At 32.1% G+C, this 25,410-nt stretch overlaps 2 protein-coding genes across 2 annotated transcripts in view; both read right to left on the reverse strand.

The window, feature by feature from the left end:
* Nucleotides 1-9,396, reverse strand: part of LOC128986319 (blood vessel epicardial substance-like) — a 112,395-nt gene extending 102,999 nt beyond the window's left edge. The window contains exon 1 of the mRNA XM_054406637.1: nt 8,826-9,396. The gene's annotated coding sequence lies outside the window, so the exon portion shown is untranslated. The remainder of the gene's footprint in view (nt 1-8,825) is intronic.
* A 3,787-nt stretch (nt 9,397-13,183) lies between these two features.
* Nucleotides 13,184-25,239, reverse strand: LOC128986941 (popeye domain-containing protein 3-like). Its single transcript, XM_054407560.1, has 10 exons — nt 25,216-25,239; nt 21,983-22,114; nt 20,370-20,507; nt 19,964-20,145; nt 19,484-19,615; nt 18,998-19,102; nt 17,842-17,994; nt 16,530-16,683; nt 15,316-15,485; nt 13,184-14,430 (listed from the first exon to the last, which is right to left on the reverse strand). Exons 1-10 carry the CDS (start codon nt 25,217-25,219, stop codon nt 14,416-14,418), a joined length of 1,185 nt encoding a protein of 394 aa, XP_054263535.1. The 5' UTR covers nt 25,220-25,239; the 3' UTR covers nt 13,184-14,415.
* Between the last annotated feature and the right edge of the window lie 171 nt (nt 25,240-25,410).

Genomic DNA, 25,410 nt, shown 5'->3' on the forward strand with positions numbered 1-25,410 from the left:
TACAGGAAAATATATAATATTTCTTGGAACTTCGATAATTTTGTAGCCAGGAGGAGCTTCTGGATAAAAGCTATGTATGGTGTGTGATTTGTTTCCGTTTAAATAGGACCCGTTTGCAATATTACATTTTACTCTAATCACATTTACATTATTAATGTTTATTTTATTTGTAGATTCAAACTGAACACCAGGAGTAGATACACCTTTAAATCCCAATAAAACAGACCCTAAACATGTTTTTGTAAAATCAAACACGTGGCTAGAAAGTAGTGTCGCTTTCATAGTTTTATTATTAGCTGTAAGGAAAAAGTCTGGGATTTGCTTTTGAATTTCCTTTGCAAGCTCAACCACCTCATATGTTCCTTCAGAAATTTCTATTGTAACTGGAGCATTGTGGTCATAATAGAAAACATCATCACCTTCTCTAATGGTTAATTTGTTGCCCTTAAGTTGATTTAATTTTGGAATAAGCCCTTTAAACAAAAGTTTGGATTTGGTATTAATTAATGCTTCTCCATTTTTATCTATTATAACTTTAAGTTTACCATTTAATAACTGGTTTAAATCATCGACAGAGATCTCTCCTTTTGGTAATGTCATTTTCTCTACTTTGTAATATGTTAAAGTATTTAGAGGTTTTTTAACATTAAATATAGAATTATAACTTTGAAAATCTACTAATCCAATTACATAATCATCATTTAATTCTATGGGAGGAAAGAACACTGACTTTAGCTCTGACTCTGTACCCGAAAATGTTATAGTAAATGAATCCATTTTTATAAACAAAAATTTTTTATGAATGATAAACATAAAATTCCACAAATAGAACTATTTAAATCTTGTATTTGATCAGTTGTATAGAATATTTTATATCCCTCAAAATATTTAATTACTTATTTTGGAGGTTGGATTCCAAATGGGTCAAAATAAATTACAATATCATTATTTTTACGATATGCTGTCCAATGTGTGCCAGATGAACTGTCTAAATTAACTATTCCGCACTCTTTTACTCTTGGTTTTAGATTTTTTAGCTCGTTTTTTAGGTACACCCCCCTGAAGTGAGGCACGTCTTTTGCGGCCTCTAACAGCTGGTAGTTGTCCATCTTTTTTATTAAATTTTAATCCCATTCCCATTTTTGCTTTTGCCTTCATCAAATTTGTTACGGCATAAGCAGCAGCTTTTTCAGCGAGATTTGCATCATTGGCCGTAACTCTAGTCCAAGCTAAGTCTGCTAATCTCATGTCTGCTTTGTTCCGAGAAGCGGTATCGGGATTATTCATGTAGAATATGTCATGCTCTTTACAATAAGAGTCTAGTTTATTTTTTGGAGGTACATTTTTAGCTAGATTCTCACGTATATTCGTTCCAGGTCCACAGTACCGATATGATGGTATGTGAAGTGGGAATGGAAGGTTATTTATAAGAGTATTCAATAACCCTCGACCCCTGTATGGCTTTAGGAATAAACCTTTGCCCTTTTTACATGTTTTCTTATTGACATTTTTTACCATTTTTATTATATAAAAAATGTCTTTTATTCAACAAAAACACAAATTTAAAATAGTACATACTAAGGAAAATATACCAAAGAAGTTGGGTCTATTTCCTACCAATATTCGATGTGTTATTTGTGGTCCAAGTGGAAGTGGGAAGACGGTTGTAATTTATAACTTAATTGTAAGAAAGGAAGGATTAAAATTTACAAACTTATATTTAATATCTAAATCTTTAGAACAAGAAAAATATAAAAAAATAATTGACATATTTAGTTTGTGTGATGAAGTGAAATTACACACGTTTACTGACTGTGAAATCACACCAAATGATGTAAAATCACAGTCAATTGTTGTATTTGATGACATAAATAGTCCAAATATTACACAATTTTTCTCAATGGGTCGACATAAAAATATTAACTGTTTTTACTTGTGTCAATCTTACAGCAAAGTACACAAACATTTACGTGATAATGTAAATTTCCTAATATTATTCAAACAAGATGATTTAAATTTAAAACATGTATATCACAATCATGTTGGTAATGACTTTTCATTTGACCAATTTAAAAATCTCTGTCATCAATGTTGGGATAAAACTAAATATGGCTTTTTCGTAATAGACAAAGAAAGGTCAAAGAATAATGGTAAATATAGATTTATGTTTGACCAATTCTATCAAGAGGATGGTAAGGGTAAATAAATAAAAGACTGGAGTTTTTTAACATTTGCATTTATTTTATATCTACACATACAATTCATGTTTGATCAATTTTATAATGACCAAGCGCAAGAGTATTGATACCATCTTCAAGAATAAACCTCTTGTCATCGTCAAAGGATAGTACTTTCTTGTTCATGGTCAAGGTTTGAAGATGATGATTTGTAGATTTAATTCTTGTCACATTCTCATAGTAATCTTGCCCAGTTGCAAGACAGTTCAAATAATGTTGATGTCTAAGGAGATGTTTAACTGTAGCACCATCAGCTCCTTTAGCTTTCTTCACCTCTAAAGCTTGCTTGTCTTCTTCATATAACCATTTAAGAGGAATGTAAGAATATAACTTTGGTCTTAAACCACAATATTCATACATAATATGACCATCTAATTCATCTTTAAACTTGCCAGTGACTTTTTTATTTTTATCAGAGTATAAGAAATGGTCTTTACTATATCCAGAGGTATCAAAAAAGAGCAAGTCACATTCTATTTCCTTGTAAAAGTCCTGAGTAACTATAGAATACATTAAAGAATCTGTATCTGTCATAAGAAATCTTTTGTTCTTAAATTTTGACATATAATTATAGTGGAAATCATACATTATTACTTTACTTATATCCAAAATTGTCATTCCTAAATATATAGGTTTATTAAACTTTACAACTAATTTTTTTAAATGTATAGCATGTAAATTGTTATCGAACTTTTTGCTACAGTCAAACCTTGGATTAGTGACATATTTTGTTAATAGTGACTCATCCTTGAGATAAATGTCACGAAACTTTCGTTGATTCATAATTGTTCGACCAAAGAGACTATTATTTAACAATTTGTAAAAGTCTTTTTCGAAATCATTTTTAGCCCATTTTCGTTTTTCAATATTAAAATTAATATAGGGCGCAAGCCATTTAGACTGTCTAAATTTTAAAATTCTGTGGTATTTTGTAACAATCAAACCCAATTCCTCATATTTTTGTAATGCTTTGTAATGTAAAATATATTTAGTTTTGTCATTTAAATTAGGTATTAATTTGCCATTCATTTTCTCAGGTGCTAATGGATAGTCATTATGTAAATCATGTAAGCTTTTATCATATTTTAAATCAACTTCTAAAATGTATCCAAACTCATCATTTTGATTATATTTGTAGTCTATCTCATTTGTCCAACGAAATCCATCCACGGGCAGTGGCTCACACATTGCTGTAGAGTATAGCGAGTTACAGTCTAAATATATTAAATACACACTCTCTTGATTGGGGTCATAGTGTTCACCCATATATCTATTATTGGCTTTAGCGTAACGTGTGGAAATCATACTGACTCCTCCTCTAATCGCACTTTCTATGAACAAATGCATGTCAATATCTTGAAATAGTTGTAATTTTATACCAGTCATTCTAAGACAGGCCTCCCATGTAAGTCCAGGAAGTGAATACATATGTACGGGGTCAAGTTTGTAATCCTTTAAACACAGGTCTCTAAAAGTCTCAAACACATCAGCCAGTAGCAATACATCTGTTTTAAGATATAAATCATGATATTCTTGTAAATTATTTATATTAAAATGGGTCCAGACATTTTTAGCATGTTCGTATTCGTTGGAAGAGATATGTTCTTTAGTTAAAGTACTGTAAAATTTTTCAATTGGAGGTAGAGACTCTGCGAACTTATCTGGTCCCGTCATATATTCATATGGAAATACGCCTTTACGTTGTAGTAGTGGATTGTCTATGAATCTAAATGTATTTAAATTGGAAGCTAATTTGTATAATGGAAGGGACAGAAAGTTATAGGAATCTAAAAATATCAAATCATCAACAGAGAATGATATATATTTTTCCATATCTTTAGCTATACAATTTAATTTATGTTTATTAAACTTTCCCAAGTGTTGCATTATTAAATGTCCATCGTAATTTTTCAAGTTATGGAAGAATATTGGGATTTTCTTTGTTACTTTATAGTTTAAATTACAATCATTGTGGGCAGCTCCACGGTATTGCCCAGAGGAATGGCAATGATCTCTCACCCTATCAAAATATAGGGGCTTTTCACAAATGTGACAGTGTGTTGAGTTTTGGAAAGATACCTCTTGCTCAGGAGTCATTACTAGGGGAATGTATATTGCCATTTGATTTTTAATATAATCATAAGTCTCAAATAGCCTTTCGAAAAACACATCCATAACATTTATACCACTGTACAACTCTTCAGAAATAATTTTTGAATCTTTTACTACGACAAATGCAAAACCCGATGGAATATGTATATTGGAGTTTATAAAGCATTCAAAATCAGCATAAATTACATATGGAGCTTTAATTTGATATTTATAATTTTTAAATTGTAATATATCTTGTTTAGACATTTCCACTCTTTGCGCATCAAAATTCTTACAATATGTTATATGACGTTCTAATTTATCATTGGTGTAAAAATGTTGCAAACACAGCTTGCAAAAATGCTTCTTATTGTTATCTTTTGTACAATGGAACATTAACTTATCAAAATCACGAATTAAACAATAATGTGATTTACGACCTTCTTGTAATAATAATAAATCTACATGGGTATTACTATTCAGTTTGGTTGTTCTTAATGGATATACACATTTCTGGTCTTCAACTCCAAATACATTAACACTTATATTATTTTGTGTTTCAAATTTATCAATATCAGATATTTTTACGGGATATTTTATATTTGTCATATTTAACTGACTTTCATAGGGTACATAATTAGAGACTCTATTAGCATTTTCGTTGATACAATTCCTTGGATATAAAGCTGCTAATATCGACCAAAGGAAACATTTATTGTCAAAATTTCTTATATTTAGAACTGCATGTTTTGATTGAATACTCTCTGGTGTGGGGATATATGACTTTGGAGTTAGGGGTTTATACTTGTAAACATGCAGCTGCCAATACTTAGTATGGTCATATATCCAACCACTGCCTTGGGCTTGATATTTGTGAATGGATGCATCAATCTTTAAAAGTGCATTTTTAATTTGAGGCTTTAAATCTCTTTTCTCAATAATTAAGGTAGTAAGACTTCTAAAATCCGCTATACATTCTTTTTCATTAACTAATTTTCCATTTTTATCCATTGAATATTTTATAAATTTAATTCTCCTAACTAAAGTCCATTTTATTGGCAGAGGAAAAGACTTGAGAGTATTTTCAAGTTCAGCTCTAATTGATTCACCAACAAATTTTATCATTGTGTATGGACAATTGTTGCAAGAATTGATATGTCTTCTAAAATGGCCAACAACATTTTTCTTACAAAAATTACAAGTCTTGTGACTTTGTAATATATGTGATTTTAAAGCCACATTATTATCACAGATTAAATCACAAACCTTGCACAGTTTCACATTCATTTGATGAATTACCTTGTAGTGGCGAATCAGGTTACTTTTGGTGGAGAGCGACACGGAGCAGTGTTGACATGACGGCTTCATGTTTAGGAATGAGGACTTGGGCTGATGTCACCTCTATTTATAGATTTTCCGAAAATTTCAAAAATTTTAACCAGAAATTGTGAAATTTTCAAAAATTTTTAACCAGGAATTGTGAAATTTTCAAATTTTTTAACTAAAAATTAAGAAGTTTTTACATAAATTTCTAAATTCTTAATTAGAAATTACTTCAACGGGAGGTCACCCACTCAAGACTTAATCAGTATTTGCCACTAGAGACGAGAAGACTGACCATGAGTCAGGAGCAAGAAGCCTGACCATAGGTCAGGAGCGCGCCATGAGCCGGGAGCGCGCCCGAGTTCGCGTACAAACCTCGCACTGTCAAGTTGATGATTTTGAGAATATACATGTGAATGGATATGGATTTGAAATAGTAATAGTGTTGTACAATGGTATTGAACATTTATATAGGCTTGTATAGGCCGAGAGCTGGATTTTTTAAAAAGTGGTCAAAAAAAGCTCACCATGTTATTCTTATGGGGAAAACGTGCCTAAAGTGGCGTTAAACCATCATATTGCCTCTACTCTACATTTACACTTGTAAGGGTCAATAAATATAAGAAATAGCTTTTTTAGCTTAATATCGAATATATTTATGGGGAATAAGTAAGAAATAAGGTTTGACAATTTTATAGGGATATTTAGGCAAAAGATCAGGATTTTTGGTTTTAGTGGCCAAAAAATGATCCCATGTTATTTCTTATGGGAAAACGTGCCCCAAGTGACTTTAAACCCGTATATTATATCTACTTAGTCCTTATTACGGGAAGTTGTTAAAAATATGTATAGTATATAATTGATAGGTTTTTCAATTAGTTGACAAACTTGGGGTTCAAATTACACTAATTATTGATGGTTAAGCTATGTGATAGTTGTAGACTAAGGCCTCGTCACCTTGTAGGCTAGACTGTACGTGTACATTATAATATAGTCTGGCGTCTTGAGGTGTAAAGGTAGAACATGACTACTACGGTATTTAGAGCTATAGGAGGCAATGAGATTCTCATGAACTTGTAGGGATACCAATGGCTCGCGGTTAAAGATTTAAACTAATATGTAGAATAGCAGTGTTTATTTTTACCCAGAAACGATGTTAATAAGGCAATTAAATTAAAACATAAAATAATAGTGTGTCCTACCCTTATACAATAATTCGCATAAGGCATTAAGGGGACTGCTAAATTTATATTACAGCAAATCCTCACAAACTCAACAATTTGAGGACTTAGTGATTATCGAGTTATCCATTGATATTTGTAATACGTTTTTAAATAATTAATATATAAAGGAAAAGGTTTAACATATCAATTAACTACTTACATGAGTATTTTTACATATTGAGTAAACAATCTTCAAAGAAACTTAAAATATTCAACCATTACAAATAATTGTTCCGAAAGCATTGTTGCATTTCTTGTGTGTGCCATGTCAGATGTTGACTGCTGGTGTCGACTTTGTGTGGTTTTACATAAGATATTTCGAACCACAACTGTTTAAGTAATATGTTCGAAAACAAAAGTATATAGGTTTGTCATGAATATATAATTATGAATTCTAAAAGCGTGGTTAGTGCCTCGATACGATAAATATTAGACGATAAGGGGGAATGTATAGAAAAAATTTGTGGGTTTAATCTACTTAAACGTTTATAGGGTAGTTATTGATACCTAAAGTAATACCTAGAACAGGTTTTTCATCAACTTTTATCTCTTCCTACATTGGTTGATTGGTTCAATTTTCTTCATTAGGGCTATTAGGATGGATTTTGTTTAACTTAATAGTTTAGAGATTATATAAGTAGGTTAACCTGAACAAAAGCAAGCCAACTTTGTCCTCAACATAATTGATATAACCCCAATAATCCATTAGATATTTTGTTAGATTAATCCTTAATACTTTGACAATAAACTTAAACAACTTTACTTTAACTTTTTTTACTTTAACTTAAACAATAAATTTAGGTGACCAAACAAGACATGTCCTTATTTTTAAGTATTGTTTGCCAAGAGTTCGTTGGACTGGGTCAATAGTGGCAAAGACTAATGGAAATGTTGGTGTCTTGTTAGGTAAGTTACTTCAGGTCTTGTTATAACCCAAGTGTCTTAATTTTTTAACGGTGGCGATTACGTTAAGTTTTATCAACATCAACTTTAATATACAAATGTATTAGGCATTGATAAAATATATACTCATATCAGTTACAGTCCTCATCTTAACAGTCTAGGTATAACTATAATTTTTTTCATTACTAATATAATCATAATTTTGTAGTCACCAACTCTGAGATTACGAAGAATACTACTTATGCACATCAATTCCAAAACTGATTTAACTCAAATGACTGTGATTAAATGCTTTCAGCAGCATTTAATAGTTAAAGGTAATTAGTTGGCATAGTATTTTTAAGTCTTAGGTTTGGAACTTTTTAAATTGTTTAAATTTACATGCTTGGAACCAGAAAAGCTTTATATTGCTTTTCTATAACTTTTAAAATGTTTAAATTTATAATTTCATCGTTCAAACCCCCCCCCCTCTCATCCTATGCTTTGGAATTTGTCCATTCATTAGGCTAATCCATGGCTTAAGTAAAACACAATTATTTCTTTTAGCAAAACACCAATTTTAAATTAAGAAAACAGAATAACTGTTGATGAATATGAAACGTCTCATTATAATGTATGTATATAACATTTTATAACGGAAACTAAGTGTTTAAAAGAATATCTGTATTTAAAAATGTAGATGGAATGATATACAAAAACATTTTACGAAAACTTATCAACATTTTATCTTAATTTTGTTTGTATAATATCCCACTTAAAATATTGAAGGAAAAGTAAGTCATGTATTTAATAAGTATTACTTAATTGGCATATCCAAGCAACCTATATAAAATAAAAATGGTATAGCTTTGTTTTTCCAAAAAACTATTCGTATTTATTTTGAACAACAAACTCAAAAACAATGTTTATATCTGTGACAAAATAACCAAATAATAAATAATTTATGGTATCCTAACTCTGCGAAAATAACATTTTTAACCACATTAAGATTTTTTAGATTTTATATATACCACAAATATAGCAATCTAAGTTAAAAGTTTAGACTCACCAATGTTAAGTCCAGTGAGCCATGCCGTACCTCCTCGGTGACGTCTTCATGCCGGTGTACCTCGTACTACGAGCTCAGCCATTGGCATGTCGTGGGGGTATAGGGGGAGGGGGCCACATACACACACATACAGTATTAAACACATGGACTACATAGCCCTAACTCTTTATTGCCGGAGAAAGGTGTGGTGAAAAATAAACGGTGTTCTTGAATATTGTTTTCTCGTACTGGTCTAGTTGTGTAGGTATATTCCTCTTTGCACTTACATTGTAAAATACTGGAGTTAAAAGGTACCAAAGATAAGTGGAACTTGATTAGTTAAGGAATCACAGGTAAACACAAACTAGCTCCTCTTTACTATTTAAACACCCGTACACTGCACTTGTAAACAGGTTATCTGGGAGGGCCACCAGCTAACCTAACCTTCGTAGAATCATCGCACAGCACTAGACACAACTCACTGAAACACAAACTCACTACAACATCTGTACGCAGTATGGGATTAAAGATCAGACTATTGGGTTGTAAATTTAACGAATATGAGTGAATATAAGAGGTAAAGCTTCGGCGTGCAGTTACACCCCAACCGTTATACGCCCGCACCACCCCCAGGTCGATAAGAGGGGCTACACAGCACGGACAGATTAGTTCCTACGGTTACAGGGATATGTTATAATTGACTCAACAGGTTCAAAATGTAACAAGTGTCGTTGGGTGATGGTAATTCGAGTGAACAGTAAATTGTTTGTGGTAACAATAACAATAAGTTTATGCTAACACGGTTGTGGGTGGACCAAAAAAAAAAAAAAAAAAAAAAAAAAAAAAAAATAGGATCGTATGTGGTAGTTTATTTCAAACTGATTGAAATAAAATGATTAAATAATAAAAAATTGATAAATTATTTGTTTCAATAATTTTAAATAGTTTAACTTTGTTTAGACTAATAGGAGTGGTAGTGTTGATCACAGTTTAAAAGTCTAGATACAAAGATAACTTACGTAATGGGAAGAATTACAGATATTGTAGAGGCGAACAATTTGTTGATTAAACCCTTTAGACGAGTTTCAAAGGGAAGTGGGTTTATCAAACATTTACAAACCTAATTATACAGTATTTAGAAAATAATGTTTTCTTAAGTATTAATTCGTTAATACTTTTTATTTGATACATTCATTGGTTTGTAATACGTATTATTCAAACGATAAAACAATTACTGTTGAAGGTATAAAACTTACAACATTGTAAGACACTAGACACGTATATCCTCATACTTTCTTTTATATATTTTAAAATCTCAGATTTGTAAACTATTAACACGTTGGAGAGTCACCAGTAAAATTATTGAACTTGATAAAAGTCTGGAGGAAACCGTTGGTGTATGTTTGTAGGGACCAACCTGTTACACTCCGCACTACTTCCTTCCGCTACTTCTCTGACCCTTCTTCTCTAGTTTTATTTCAATTTCGTTTGAAAATAATGTGCGAAGAGGACATAGCTAAAGGAAAATCAAAACATTCAATATGTTTAAAATAAATAACAAACATAGAAGTTTTGCAATTAACTGAATCGAAAGTAGTTTTTAAACATATAAGCAGCATTATAACATATTAACTTGTTAATTATTGTAAAGGTTAACTGAATGGTATTTTCTCACCATTAAAAAAATATTTTTTAAGAACAGCTTATTTAATCGTCCTCAAGTTAATTTTATTCATAAATTTACAATAATATTCCATAAGTGACAATTCAGGTCAATTCACTTCATTTGTGTTGTCCAAACAAGCTACAAACATGTAATTTAATCTAAAACTACATAAATTTTCAGATTGAATAATTTGTATATGTAGTAGTGGTGGACAATTTGACCTTTATCTTACAATACACCATCAGTATACAATACAAATTTAATACATTCTTGACATGAAGTAAATAAAATACGTCCAATAACACTTGAACCATAGTCATTTACGTCATTGGATCTGATGATGATTAGAGAATCCAATGGATTTCGATCACCACTTATAATATTATATTCATTTGTTGTATTGTGGGTCAACAATATAAGTGTAAATACTGTGTATGGTTAACGTGTTGCTAGATGTACTTTTTATTTACTTTTTGCAGTAAAAAAATAAGATGACAATATTGAAAATATCCGCAATTAAACTAAGCAAATGTAACATTCAATTCTTAGTTCATTGTACTTTGTTGGTAATACAAATTTAAAAATTTAAAGCTTTAGAAACTGCCTAAAAAGGTTTAAAAGCGTTAAAACCTTAATGTAAACAGTAAGTTGATTTGGAAGGAGGAATAAAAGCTGCCAATCAAATTGACCTCTTTGTTTCACAACCTTTTAAGAGCAGACTCGCCACGTTGTTGTCACGTCACGAAATAAAAAAAGCTCCTCTTTGGCACTTCGTCCATTTATTTTATTTGTTTTCGCTTAAAGTTAAAAGTGGAAAATCCTCAGAGCTAAATTTAATTTTCTGAATCTAGTTTTTATATACGACTACTTATGTAAATTCCGTTAGACAGCTCAATTAATATGTTTTTTCAGAACATGATTCAGACATGTCTGATATAATAAAAGGGTTTAATGAATGAAATGAGTCAATAATTAATTGTATTCAATAGTTTGATCCCTGTAAGCGAAGAACTAGTTTTGAGATTCACGTGGTTTTAGCTCGTAACTCACTTTTGCAGCTTAATTTATTGCCCCATACATTACAACGACATTGGCTCGGTGCGAAGTAAGTAAAGTTGTTACAGTTATTATATAGAAAATAACCTACCTTCTAGACTTTAATTAATTGCACCTTGTTAATAGTTGTAATATATATTCAGATCGCTATTATTATTGTAATATATTAGTTATGTAATGTTCAGAAAGATATTACATTTTTATTTATTTTTATTTTATAATAGCTTGTAAGATTTATCGTGAAAAAACATGCAACCGGTTGACGAAGAAATCCTTTTTAGATTAAGGGAAAGTAACATAATCTTCTTTTTTTTAAATGTTTTTCGCACGAGTTGACCATTCCTGGTATGACAAGAAATATAATATGATGGTTTTAAACATTCTAATGTATTTCCTGTATACTAAAAGAGTATTGGTTGACAATTTTTAAAAATATCTTTTGTGGGTTGAAGTGAAAAATGTACCTAACTGAAACACGTTGCCTACCCGTAGTCTGTGTGGTATGTCTTGAGTCACCTGGTGAATGTGTTAAGACGTTATTTTCTAACCCCCGTCAACATTATAAAATATACAATCTACTTTACAAATGAATACTAAATACTTAGAAAGTTAAAGCGTCTAATGAGGTTTAATATTGGGTACGGTTATGGCCCAGCATTTCAAGAGGAACCAATCGAATTTGTATACCTTATACTGCTATTCACTAATCAAAAAAACAAAATTCAAAATAGAAAGCATTTTTTTTATGATTATAGAACCTATTCTGATTCTTCTAAAGGATGGTTTGAAATGTATTTCATTGGTCGGGAATATAGAAACAAAACGCAACATAAATAATGTAAGTACAATAGTACATGGGTACAATGAAACGTAAAGAACGTACACACTCCAATAAAACTGAAGACACGTATCTAAGTTATGTCTTGATCTTGTTGTTTTGAGCAACTGTGTGCAAGGGCAGCAGTAACAAAAGGAGAACAACTTGATAGCCATGTAAAATTATGTGTATTCACTTATTGAGTTGAACACTTATTTTATGCCAACAATAAACTTTTTTCGTTGTGAACATGACTCCTCCTAAAATAAATGTACAGTTATTATACATTTTTACCTTTCTAAAGATGTTTACCTTTTGTTGTTAGCACTGTACCTACAAATATTTATTAAATATTTATGGTGTAAATCATTTAGAAACTACTGGCAGAATGTATATAATTTGAGTTTTTTTTATTATATTTAGTTCCCACTTCCCAACCTTCTCTGCATAAAAGCAATGTACTAGTAATACAAAACAAAACATTGGATATAGTTAGAAATAGATTGAAAATAAACCACATATTAGAATATTACAAGCCATAATATTAATACTCAATCAAATTAAACCGCAACAATAATTGAAATTTTCCACCTGTCTTTTTCAGTAGAGTCTAGAACTTGATATAAATCCTTGTACTTAATTACTTATCTCCAAAGGTTTACCGTTTTTTCTGATTTGAAAGGCTGAAATTAAGATGGTTAATTAACGATTGATATGTTTCATTAAAATTAAAGGGCACTGGTTGTGAATTAAATACTAATTGTGTTAGTACAAAAATATATTTTATTTTTAACACAAAAAAGTCTGATTTGACTAAAGAACAGAGAAACTAAACTATTTAGTAACTAATTGAACATGTACAGATTAGCAGTTACAACACCTTTATCATGTAAAAGCTACTTAATAATTAACAAATCCTTTTGTTTTAGAATAAAATATTATTACAATCCTTTAAATGTATGAGTTAACCACTTTTATAATGCCTATTAGTATTTGTTTGGATACTTCCTTGGTCATAGGTCTATAAAATGTATGAATCCTATGTGCAAGAAACATGTAGGGTAAGCATACCGCTTCCTGGTACATAATAAAAGCAATTTTCGATCTAGTCCCTCGCCATTTAGTGATGCTGTCATAAGGAAAATCATAAGTATTTCCTTATGTTATACTTCATAAGCTTGCAGTGAAATAAAGACATTTAATTTTATGACGATACTGTATTTAGATTAAACAAAGTCTATTACAGTTACTCTCTATGGGATGCATCATACCATAACCTTTTACTGTTACTACATCAATAATCAATAGGAATAAAAACATAATATACTGAATAGTTATGTTTTTAAGCGGATCTATGGTCCCAGGCCCACTATAGTGCTACTTCCCTGTAGGAGGAAGCTATAAACAAAAAGCATCGAAATTGCGTTTGTACAAAGATTTGATTTTTAACTTACTGTAAAGATTAAATTTAAAAATACAAAAAACCATTCATATATTACTTTTAAGCCATATTAATTGTATTTCTTTACACCGAAAATTAAGTAGAGTCTATTCTAAGATGAATATGGTAAATTCACTAAAAAGATAACGAAACATAAAATAATGTGTTAATTTTTTTAACTGTTTTATATAAAGAGCGACCTAATTCTGACCTCACAGTTCATATTTTCTAAATTTTTTATAGATAAAATTTACCTCCCTTGCTTCCAGGGTATAGTTACTGTTAGCCAAAACCACCATTGAATTTAAACCAAAATATTCAGTCCAATCCCAAATATATAAAACTTTATCTTTAGTCGTGTATGCAGCACTGAACATCTATTAACATTTGAAAGTTTCATGAATCAACAAAAATAAATATCTTGTAATATATTTAAAACTCCTTTTTTCCTCTCCAACCTCTCCTTGCTCCCCGGGTCTAGACACTTGTCTCACGGCAGACCCGGGCTTCGCCCCTGGAAGAGCAACCCGCTCAGGAGTCCCACCACTTTTAGGGGTTTCCTCTTCTTCCACTTCCGTCATAACTCTGCCGTCAGGAACGACTGGGTGCTTTCCCAGTCGTTTTCCTCATCTCAGTCATCCACTACCTGAAGTCAGTAAAAATATTTGTATTTCAAAGATTCCAGGAAAGGAATTAATCATATAGATAAATAGGGTCACCCGTATTCTTTACAACGTACAGCTGTGAAACTGGCTGATTTTTGACAAGAGATCGTGAAATGGAAATTTAGGGATGTAAGTTATCACGTTGATTATATAAACTCATAGTGAATGGTAAAATTTTGTCTGAACCGCAGACAAAAGCTTGAAAATGGTTAGAGAAACCCGCATTTGTATAAGTACACTTTGAAACTCTATTATATTATTTTCTTAGAAAATAATTTACATGCTGATAACTGACATATTATTTTTATTTTTTTTTTGGGTACAGCCAATCATACTATTCAAGCAGCAGTATTTTTCCTAAAAGTGTTCCTTTACCCTGGGTTAAGTTTCTATGGTTGGTTCTCACACAAGCAATGCTTACTTACTCTAATTTAGAGTATACAACTTGCTTGGAAGTGTCATGTAGTCATGCAGACATCGTATTATATTAGCTACATTAAACTAGAGCGTTGATACTATTAAAATAATGATAAATTTGTCAAATGAGGGGTCTGCTGCACATTAAATGCATGCCATCTCTTTATTGGAATATAAATAGAATAACGTTGTGAAACATTTTTGTTTATTATTGTTTTGCCTCTGTGTGATCACACATGCTTTTACCTAAATTAAGGCATAACACAATACGACGTTGAACATTTGCAAGTGACCAAACATTTTATTTATAAACTGATCCAAGTAGCTTCCCCTTGACCAACAAATTTAGCAACAATATTCGCTATTCACAGTCTCGGAATGGAAAACAATTTTTTGAATCCATGAATAGTTTTGTCTCTACAGAGTTTGTACTTTTCTCACTGCTTTACCTCACAACTGTGGAACTTGGAGGATGACTCGAGCCAAGACTCGACCTCGGTGTTGGAGGCTAGATCGTCGGTGGAGGGGAGTTCCTTTAGAGGAGTCATCTCCTCAACCAGGCGTCCGTTGGGCACAGACTGTCCTGAGGACTTCAACAGACGTTCACGGCTATTGGACACTAAAAGGAATAGTAACTATACAGTATAGCATATGTCATTTTGTGAATGAAGATATTATAATCCATTTATTTACAGTTATGTGCGTGAAAAACTTTTCAATACTGAAATCCTGTTCAATTGTAAATACTGTTTATGAGAGATGAACATTAGTAAAGGATAATTATCGTGAAGGTGGGTTGACTTGGTTTGTAACAGAATTTTTAATGGTTTTTGTATTAAGAACTCATATTTTTACCACAACATGTAGGAAAATATTAACAATAAGGATAACATATAATGGTTTCAAAACACGAAGATAACGATGTCTTAAATTGCAGCGTATTCCTTTTAGGCTAGTTTTCTCAGAAAACAATGCTGAAATCTTGAGATGTAACAGTTTTCCTCTAATAAAATTTTGTACTTCAGGATTTGAGACACAAGTAGTCAAAGACATAAATTAACATATGCCTAACAATTATTTAATTAGAAAATGTTTGACAGCTTGGAAAAACTTCAATAAATTCAAACTATGGCTATGGATTTTCATCGAGAAAAAATACTAATCTCGACGAACAGGTTATTCCTTAAAGTTTTATCTGAAAAAAAAAGCAAAATTCTTGTCTAAATATCTTTTTTTATTATATTGTACACTTTTAGTTATATGATGTAAGAACTATTTAGGAGTAGGCTATGCCTATGGAATTTCATATCAATTATCAATCATTGAGATGGGGACGCCACTTAGGTGCGTATTTTAACCCAAATATGAGTGAAGGACGAGTGTAGAATGGTGTGTGATAACCTGGGTAGCTTTGTTATATACTTGTTATTTACTGACTAACATAGGTTTGTATCGTAAGTATAACTAAGTTAATACAAAGAACATCACATTTGAACGTCATAACTCCCACTAACAGTATGAATGCACAACTACTAAACATTAGTCAAAATACACTTCCCCCGTGAATGATTCATTTAGATGATATAACTTAATCTTTTTTGTGTGTGCATTGTAACACGATAAATCTATTTTTCATGCTGTTAGATTTATTTTTTAATCTCACCAGACTCAGGAGACTTAGGTGAACCTCCAGACAGAACCGTGCTGTGTCGCAGGAGAGCTTTAAAGGAAGGACTCTTGCGATCCCGGTTGACATTCAAAGTGGAAGTTATACTGGGAAGACGTATATCTAGGTGAAACCCCTTCTCGGTTACAATCTGTAGGATTCAAATAAAATATTAAATCCTTTGACTGAACTAATTCAAACTACTTAGCTGTGATAAGAATTTAATTTTCTGAACAATCCGTAACAAGTCTTTTCAAGTTTTTGTTTGTTGAGTGTTTAGTTTGTAACAAAATATTGTAAATACTTTGATATCAAATCTGGTATACCTTAACACTCAGGGTAGATTAGTGCTTTCATAAAAAAAACTGGTTAAATAATGTAATTCAGTACTAAACTAATCTATAATAGTCTACACTATGGTAAACATATGATACTATTATATATACAACTAAACCCCGAAGGAAAACCAACATTAATGTAACTCACAATTATTTAAAACCATAACTTTATGTTTTTGGATCGTTATAAAATACTGATACTACTCATTTCATAACATTGAAATTCTGTAAACAATTTATTTTTGAACAGGCAAGGGCTTTGAGGGGTTTGAATAGGGTAGGGCTTTCTTAAGTGCAGAAAATATTCTGCAAGATACAAAACGTCAAATCAATATGCATTTACTTAATCGTACTACTGTATTATGAAGTGCAGTACATGAAACGTGATTGGTTGTAAAATAAAAAAAAACCAAGGTGGTCAAAGGTCAAAGCTTTAAAATAAACTTCATCTGCAAACTTTGTACGATTCGGCAACCGTAAAAAGACAGAATGGTAAGTAAATTTACCTGCTGAAAATACAGCTCTTAGTTTAAATAAAACTCTCCGTTTTACAATGCTTCCAAAGTGAAGGTTGCTATTTTGGTTTTATTTCTATTTACGTAATATCCTGGACGTTTTAAAGGCATGTCTGACTTTTCAAAACCATTATTAAATCCTTCTTATTCTCACCTCATGAATCTTATATTGATTCGTTAAAAATATGTAATGTATTTATTTGATAAACAAATGTTGTTTAAAATCTTCTTACTATCGACAAGGATTCTATAATTTCATATCAACTTATATTCACAGGAAGCTTTTGCAAACTACAATAATAATAAAGATTTTAACTTGTGCATCAATAAATACAGAAATCTTTTCAGACAAAGTATTAGTGAATTTAAAAGACCCCAAAGAACAAACATAACGTTAATAAGCAAGGTAAGAAATACCAAGATACATGCACGTTATAGGATATTATTATAACTTGCCTTGTTATTCATAGCGTACAGCTTAGTAGTGATGTCTCTAGCTACTAAGGTGGACATCACTGTAGCCAGATATGTCTCTTTGACAAACAGATACTCCAGTGTAGTCCTCATCCAGTAGAGATAACGACAGCTAGTAGCTGCTACTATAGACACCTAAAAGGAACAGTCTATTAAAAAATAGGTTTTAATTCAATGTTGATATATTTTAAAACATAATTATTCCTGTCAAAACTTAGCATTCAGTTTGAGGGTTTGTAACAGTGGAGAATAACACCAACCCATGCAGTAAAATCGATCTTGCATTGTAAATACGTGTTATTCTACATAAATACGAATCCAAAATACCAACAAATTATCAATTATTATGATAAATTATAAGATAAGGACCCAACCTAGGTGCGTATTTTAACCCAAATATGAGTGAAGGATGAGTGTGGAATGGAGTACGATGGTCTGTGCAGATTTGTTACTAACTAAGATCAGTTGTGTTATAAGCCAGGATCGTTTATTTAAAACCCAACGAGCTGTTGGACCGTCCTACGTACGGGAGTAGAATGGTAAATTAAAATTGAATTCAACTACTGTAATTTACACGCATTAAGACAAATTCTAGCAGTTTAATGGGAACGATGTCCAGAGTAACTAGTGCTTAAAGTGGCACTTTAAGCACACTGCGCTTGCTTTACACGTTAATTTTCCTACAGTTACTATAAACCGTATCAAAAATTAGCCTTTCAAATACTAAACAAGGCGTTTTAGTCTAAGTTAAATTCAAGCGTTGAACGAAAATAGAATGTTAACACGAAAAAGCAGGTTAAGTCGTAGTATCAATAGTCAAAGGCTGGGAAACGCTGTACCAGCTAGTCGTGGTACATTTAGTTTCGCTAACTTTTTTTTTGCGTAGGTCAACACGTATTACGTGCCTAATGAAAGCACACTGTTTTGTGTTGTTTTGTTGGAATTCTGGAGTGCGGAAAAGTAAAACGAGTGTGGTAAAAGTAAGTAAATGCAACAACTAGCTTTTTTGCTTGCTATAATCAGTGCAAGGAAGCCAGCAACTAGCAGATTGACTAATTAGCTTTAACTAGTTAACTTGGTATCTAGCTAACTCATTTAAGCTAATTGGTCAATCTCAACATGTAGCCCTGATTGTCACCTTGAACTTGTCGTCCATGTTCGCTCTGCTTTCAAACTCCGGAGAGTCGAGAAATTCACAGGGCAAGATGGGATGGAGGAACTGCTGATCTGAGAGCACATTGACCTGCAAAAGAAATAAATTTAAAGGTGAGATATTTGCGATTTTAGATACCACAAAGTATCTATTGTTTATGACTATAAGAACCATTAAATAACAGATTATGTGCCAATGTTTTACAAGGATTCAGTAAAATCTTTACTTTTGCAATAAAAAAATACATAGCTACAATAGGGTAGAAATATTCAGTAAAAATGTTTTAAAGTTTATTCATTTTGTTTCTAAACGAAGTTAAATACAACCATCTATTGCGGTATAGTATCTTTGCTCATTTTTGTGGGGGAATGACTTGTCGAAAATGAGACTATTATTTTTGTTTCTTCTAATATTAATAATTACAACTAAAGAGTTAGGGTATTCATTAAATTCTTGAATATATAACATTACTTTTCCTGTTAGGAGAAGACCCAGACGATCAGTTCTGGTAAGGTTTTGCATGGCGTACGCTTCCCCTGCATGTAGAGACATGATCTGAGCCAAGTCGTTACATACCAGCTTCTTAAACTGCATCCGGGTTACCTGAAACCGACAGGGGGCATTCACTGCAAATTCCATACAATAACCCTCATGAGATGTACAGCTTTACAAGGAAAATCATTTAATGTCAAAGGAGGATGGTAAAAGCCGAATATAATTTAACAGCGGGTTTCCCATATTTACTTACCCTTTTAGAGTTTATATGATTTACAAAATAGTCATAAAGTTAATGAGTCCACCTCTTCTCCCCCTTTTTGTACTAGAAATTCATTGATAACCGTTTAAAATTAAACCTTTATTGTTGAAGTTCTTTAAAAAAAATCTATAAACACTAAGAAAAATATAGGGGTTTAAAGCTCAAAAGATACCGTTATTTATTGAAACGCTCACCTTAAATGGCCGGAAAAGTGTGTGATAAACTTCCTCTAGTTCAGGATCAAATTTGACCGGTCGCATTTGGTAAAGGACGTAGATGAGTTGAAACAGGTTGAGCAGAGTGAAGCATAGATTCCACACGAACACGTCAGGAGCGCAAACAATACTCCACGCCCAAACGCAGAACATGAAATAACCTGTAGATATTAGGTAAAGTTGTACTATTGGTATAGAGGAACAAAATAATATAGGTAGCCATTGACTATTGGATACTAGTCAAAGATGGAACATAACCAGGATGAGTTAAAATTGTTATGGAGAGTCGGGATTGTCAGATAAGTAAAAACCCTTAATGAAAAAAATATGTTTGACTCTATTGTAGTTTTAAATGTGACTTGAAGTCACTAAAATTTGTTCTTACCAATTATGAGGAGGAAATGCATGAAGACGATTCCATATCTGTTTGTAGGTGATGAGTAAGACAACATACAGCAGATGTTGGCGAGCTGGAATACAATGTGCTGAGGTTCTCTCCACTCCTCGCACCAGCCGAGACTCTCTGGAAAAATATAATAACAGATGTTTAAAAGAATGAAAAACTGAAAAATGGAGAAGCGTACAAACTCAAACAAAATGGCAGAGTGAAGAACGAAGGCCAAAAGTACAATAAATAAAGGGTGAAAATAAAAAAGACTAAAGGAAAAGAGCCCAGAAAAATATTCAAACCATGATGACCAACTAACAATATTGAAGAACTTAAACTGGAATAAAAAAAATACTACAGATACATTTTATAATTATTAGTTCGAAAAGTATTAGAAAGTCTAATTCATTATAAATCGTAATGTGGCCGTGTGATCTTTTGGATTGAATACTAAACTGTATATCCTTGGTCAATTCAATATACCATGTCATTCACAGAAAATGTATCTTACAATGACTGAACGTAAAATCATTAAACACTTCTATTAGTATACACGCAGTTAGTTATACTATTGCAGTTATTTATGAGATTATTTTAAAAAGAACTAATATATAGAATTGAACTTAATTAATATATACGAAGTTGCCAATTTTTTCATGGTATTAACAACAATCCCACTGTAATTAAAAATATATGTCCATAGCAAACCGGAAATGGAAATACATATTTTATTTTACAAACTGTAGTAAATTACAAATTGTTTAAAAGCAGTAGACATGTTGCATGGCTTGCCCTGGCGTGCTCCAGCGGTAAATAAATAACTACCAATTACCAATTACGGCAACGCCCGGCGTGAAATTAAATTATTATATTAGTACGGAACTGCAAGGTTGCACGCTTGCATTTAGAGTGGCACTTAATGACGTTTTAAAACTATTTGGAACAAACTTGATCGTATCATTAGCTTCTCCTTTTAACATGTTCTTTTAACGCATGAGTTTTTTTCCTTAGACTATGTAATTTTAAAATGTAATATATTTTACTTCAACCACAGTAAAAATTGATGTCGTTGGTTATTTACTAAATTAATTATACAATAGCTATTATTAATTACTTATTTAAAGTATTCAACATGTTTAGGACTAAAGAGACTATTCATTACAGACTGAGAAAACAGGCTTGAAAACGTAAATAAAGACTCATTTCTGTCAGCTGGGATTTGACTGATGCTAGAGAGTCTGATAATAAATAGATGAAAGCCTTAATTTTTTTTATCTAATAACCTACATTATTAATAAAAAAAGGATCTTAAAATGTCGATGGAAAATAACCACACTGTTGTAGCGGTAACCAGTTTTAACCAGATTGATCGCAAACCAAGGGATAATAATTCCGAAACATTGTTTAAGTTTTTAAAATTTTATATCTTTGTTAAAACCGATATGTTTGGTAATTAGATAAGTAAGCACATGTGTAAAATGTAAAACGATTTGTAACATCCAGTAATTTTAAAAGGAACTCAAAACACCTGCAACTCGTATAAATTACCTGCATATTTTTTTCAAACGTAAACAAGCACACAGGTCAGGTGTAATAGACACTTTACTTACCCATGCCCAGGTATGTGGTGTAGTTGAAGGGTCCCTCTTGCCATGTCTGATTCTCTCCTGGGTATATCTGGACCACGGTAGCGCCTCTGTCAGACAGACCACGGCCAGCCGTGATGGACCCGGGAATGACACCTATATAAACACAGATGTCAACATGTGTAAAATGTATGTATATATAATATAATTGTATAATGATATTCATAGCATAAAATAATATTACACAAAAAACTTGAAGGAAAACCACTGCAAAATATAGAAAATCCACAAAATGATAATTTAACGAAATATTTTGTGTTTTTACTGTAATAGCTTACATGATGAAATTTAAACCTATTTGAAATATATATATTTGTTCCGATCACATTTCAATAAGCTTATTTATCCACAGAAAACCCAAACTTGTCAACTCTTGTCTCACTCTTGTATGTATTAAACGAAATTCTAAATGCTGTAAATATTATTGGATCCTTCAAGGAGACAGTTATGGAGCCTAAATATTTCTTGTGAGTGAAATATCTCATACGCAGCTGCTCGTTGGTTGACAGTGCAAACAATCCCTTGACCTAGATATTGGAATCAGCAATAAACTATCCAGTCTGCAAATGGATGCTGTGGTAGTTTAAAAAATAAACTTCTACTCAATACAATTTATAAATTTGAAAAGCGAAGCCACACACACCTAGGATGCAAGGTGGAAACAACAGTAGTTTCTTTTTCTTGGGAAAATTACCAAATAGTTATAAAGGTATATTATGTTCTTTTCTGGTTGGATTCCAAATGCCCACAGCAAATGACCTGTGCAAATGACTTCTCCCTAATGAGACATATTCTTTGTAGGTAATCGGATCATCACCTATCATGTTTATCTTTGCTCGTACAATTGTACAAATATAAAAACAAATCGTAGGAAAACTACAATGTATAGCTTTTATAACACTACCTTCGTTCTCATACTAGCATGCTGTGCTCTATCCCGGAACCGTTTTACAAATTAATCCAGGCTAGTCTTAAAGCTTTGCGGTATTGTCACAACTATTGGTGATTGGCGAGATTCGAATCCGCAACCTTGAGGTCCAAAGACCCTCAGCCTACCAATAACTGTCCCTTCGAGCATTCGGGACACCCCTCAATTCCATTGGTGTCAACTTTCCCGGGAAATTCTCCCTCCAAATACGCGGAAGAAGACGTCCCTCTACTTGTTGCGACGTGTCAATACACTGTATTATACACAGGGGTCAGCGGTGATCGGTAATTATTAATGTCAACAGTTGAGCGCAGCTGGTCACGCGATACAGCCCCCGCTAACGTAGTACGTGGCTCTTGTCAAATATTCATAAACTACGCAAACTACGCAGTTACATCCTTAATTTGCATGTTATATTGGCCTTTCTTTAATGTTATAAAACACCAAAGACTTTTTCCAAAACAAATTTATATGTGATTCGATGTGCATTCGTTACATGAGTTGCGTTTTAAAATGTAGAGTGATTGTGTTTTAAACTTTAATGTGTAGGTGAGAGTTGCATGGAACTTTTTAAATCACGAATTGTTGAAATATTTAATCAATCCGTTAAAATATAAGAATATATTGGACCGTTAAAATGTTTCATTTCTGCATAGTGATACAAAACCTTTGAAGATGAAAAACATACACTTTGCAATGGTATACCTATGACCATGGTTGAACAATTAAAATCTCATTTTATGTGTCTGCAAGATTGAAAATATCTCAATTTCGTGATGTTTCTGGTAAGCATTACCGATCGTTTATGCCTGATATACTCGAGGCTCGCACATGCTTTACGTGCTACAATGTTACATCCGATATGTTCACATAACACTTTTCATACATTTGTGCAGATTCTACAAACATTTTGTGTACCTTTTTGCCATTTGAAATTTATTCGTTTATAGTTATGATTGTTGTACTTGATGGATTTTCGGTGCAATTGAAGCCAATAACAAGCAAGAATTAACAACCTAGACCTAGTGAACATAAAATGGACGTGAATTTAAGTTTATATAAAAATAATTCTTGATTAAAATACCAACACAGATTTACGTGTTTGTTATTTTATCCTAGACCGCTCGAGAAATTTATAAAGATCCACATTACTGGTTGGAGAAGAAACTTAAACAATACGAAAATCGTAGATTTGTGTACAAAAATAACTGTCCTATTAAAATGTCTTTATCCCAATGTGGGTTCAGAGTTATGGCTAAACCTCAATTACATAAAAAACCACACTTGACAACCATACACGATTCAAAATTTGTTCCCTTGGAAAACTCAAGTATAAAAGGCGTATTACCGTAGGCATTTCTCACGATGTTATCACATTTTTTTGACTAGGGGTTCCTTCAAATGTGTAGGATTAAGGAAACTATCTCTTCTGCTTTTCCCTGCTTCGTATTAGGTTACAAGGTACAAATGTGATTTTGGCTACACTCCCTTTAGCCAGCACACCGTATAGCTGGTTTGTGTTGTGGTCTTAGAATATTGTACGAACACTTTATATTTAACATAGTCTTTATATTTCGTCTCACAAGACGAAACCATCAAAATATATGACTGAGATAAGTATGATATACGTGTTTGTTTTTCTTTTAGGGAAGAAATATGATTCGTTAGAAGAAATGATTTGTTCAACCCAAAAGGTACGATATAAACAAACCAGGTATGTTACGAAACAGATCTCGTCAGGTTTGTGCCCCACCTTTTGATTGGATTAATTTTTTTATTACAGGTGTGACGAATATTAATGTGTTGTAGGTCTTGTCATAGCCATGTCTCACAACATGTGTCTGGAAATACTAATTAAATCTGTTACGTTATTAGATATGGGCAGTTATAATTGTCTTTACCTACTTTTTAGAATACTAATTTACAACCTTACACTGGTACCTTACAACTGCCATTCAAAACGGAAACGTATGACTTTGAATGAAATAAACAAACAACGTTGTATCAAAAGTTTGGAAATAATATTTACTGATTTTAGAACAACAAAAAAAGGTACAATAGTTTAGCATATTTAAAAATGTATTATGAACCTCGGCAATAATTTTCCTTTATTTGTAACGACCCTTACAATAGTTACACTAAAGTAAATGTCACAATGCATTTCAATGTCATAATTCTTTTAAAGCTGACGAAATCAGTAAATTACAATATGTTAAACTATCAGATAGATTACACTACAATCTTATATACAGTTATATTTTATACATACTCATTGTAAGGTGCCCAAACCCTAACCCCAAAGGCGAACACCGAAAACAGACATTTTCATTGGTGCCGGGCGCATGCTCAGGGAGATCGATCCATTTCTTGTTATAGTTCCACTCATCGCTACCAGAGCTTGCAAGTTACCAGGGGAAGAAAAATGTGGAGGCAACTTTCGTATTTCGCCAAAAATGAATTAAAT

Source organism: Macrosteles quadrilineatus, unplaced genomic scaffold (genome assembly GCF_028750875.1).
Source record: "Macrosteles quadrilineatus isolate MER2022 unplaced genomic scaffold, UCM_ALF_1.0 Scaffold_2__2_contigs__length_208266976, whole genome shotgun sequence".
In the NCBI taxonomy this organism is placed as follows: Eukaryota; Metazoa; Arthropoda; class Insecta; order Hemiptera; family Cicadellidae; genus Macrosteles; species Macrosteles quadrilineatus.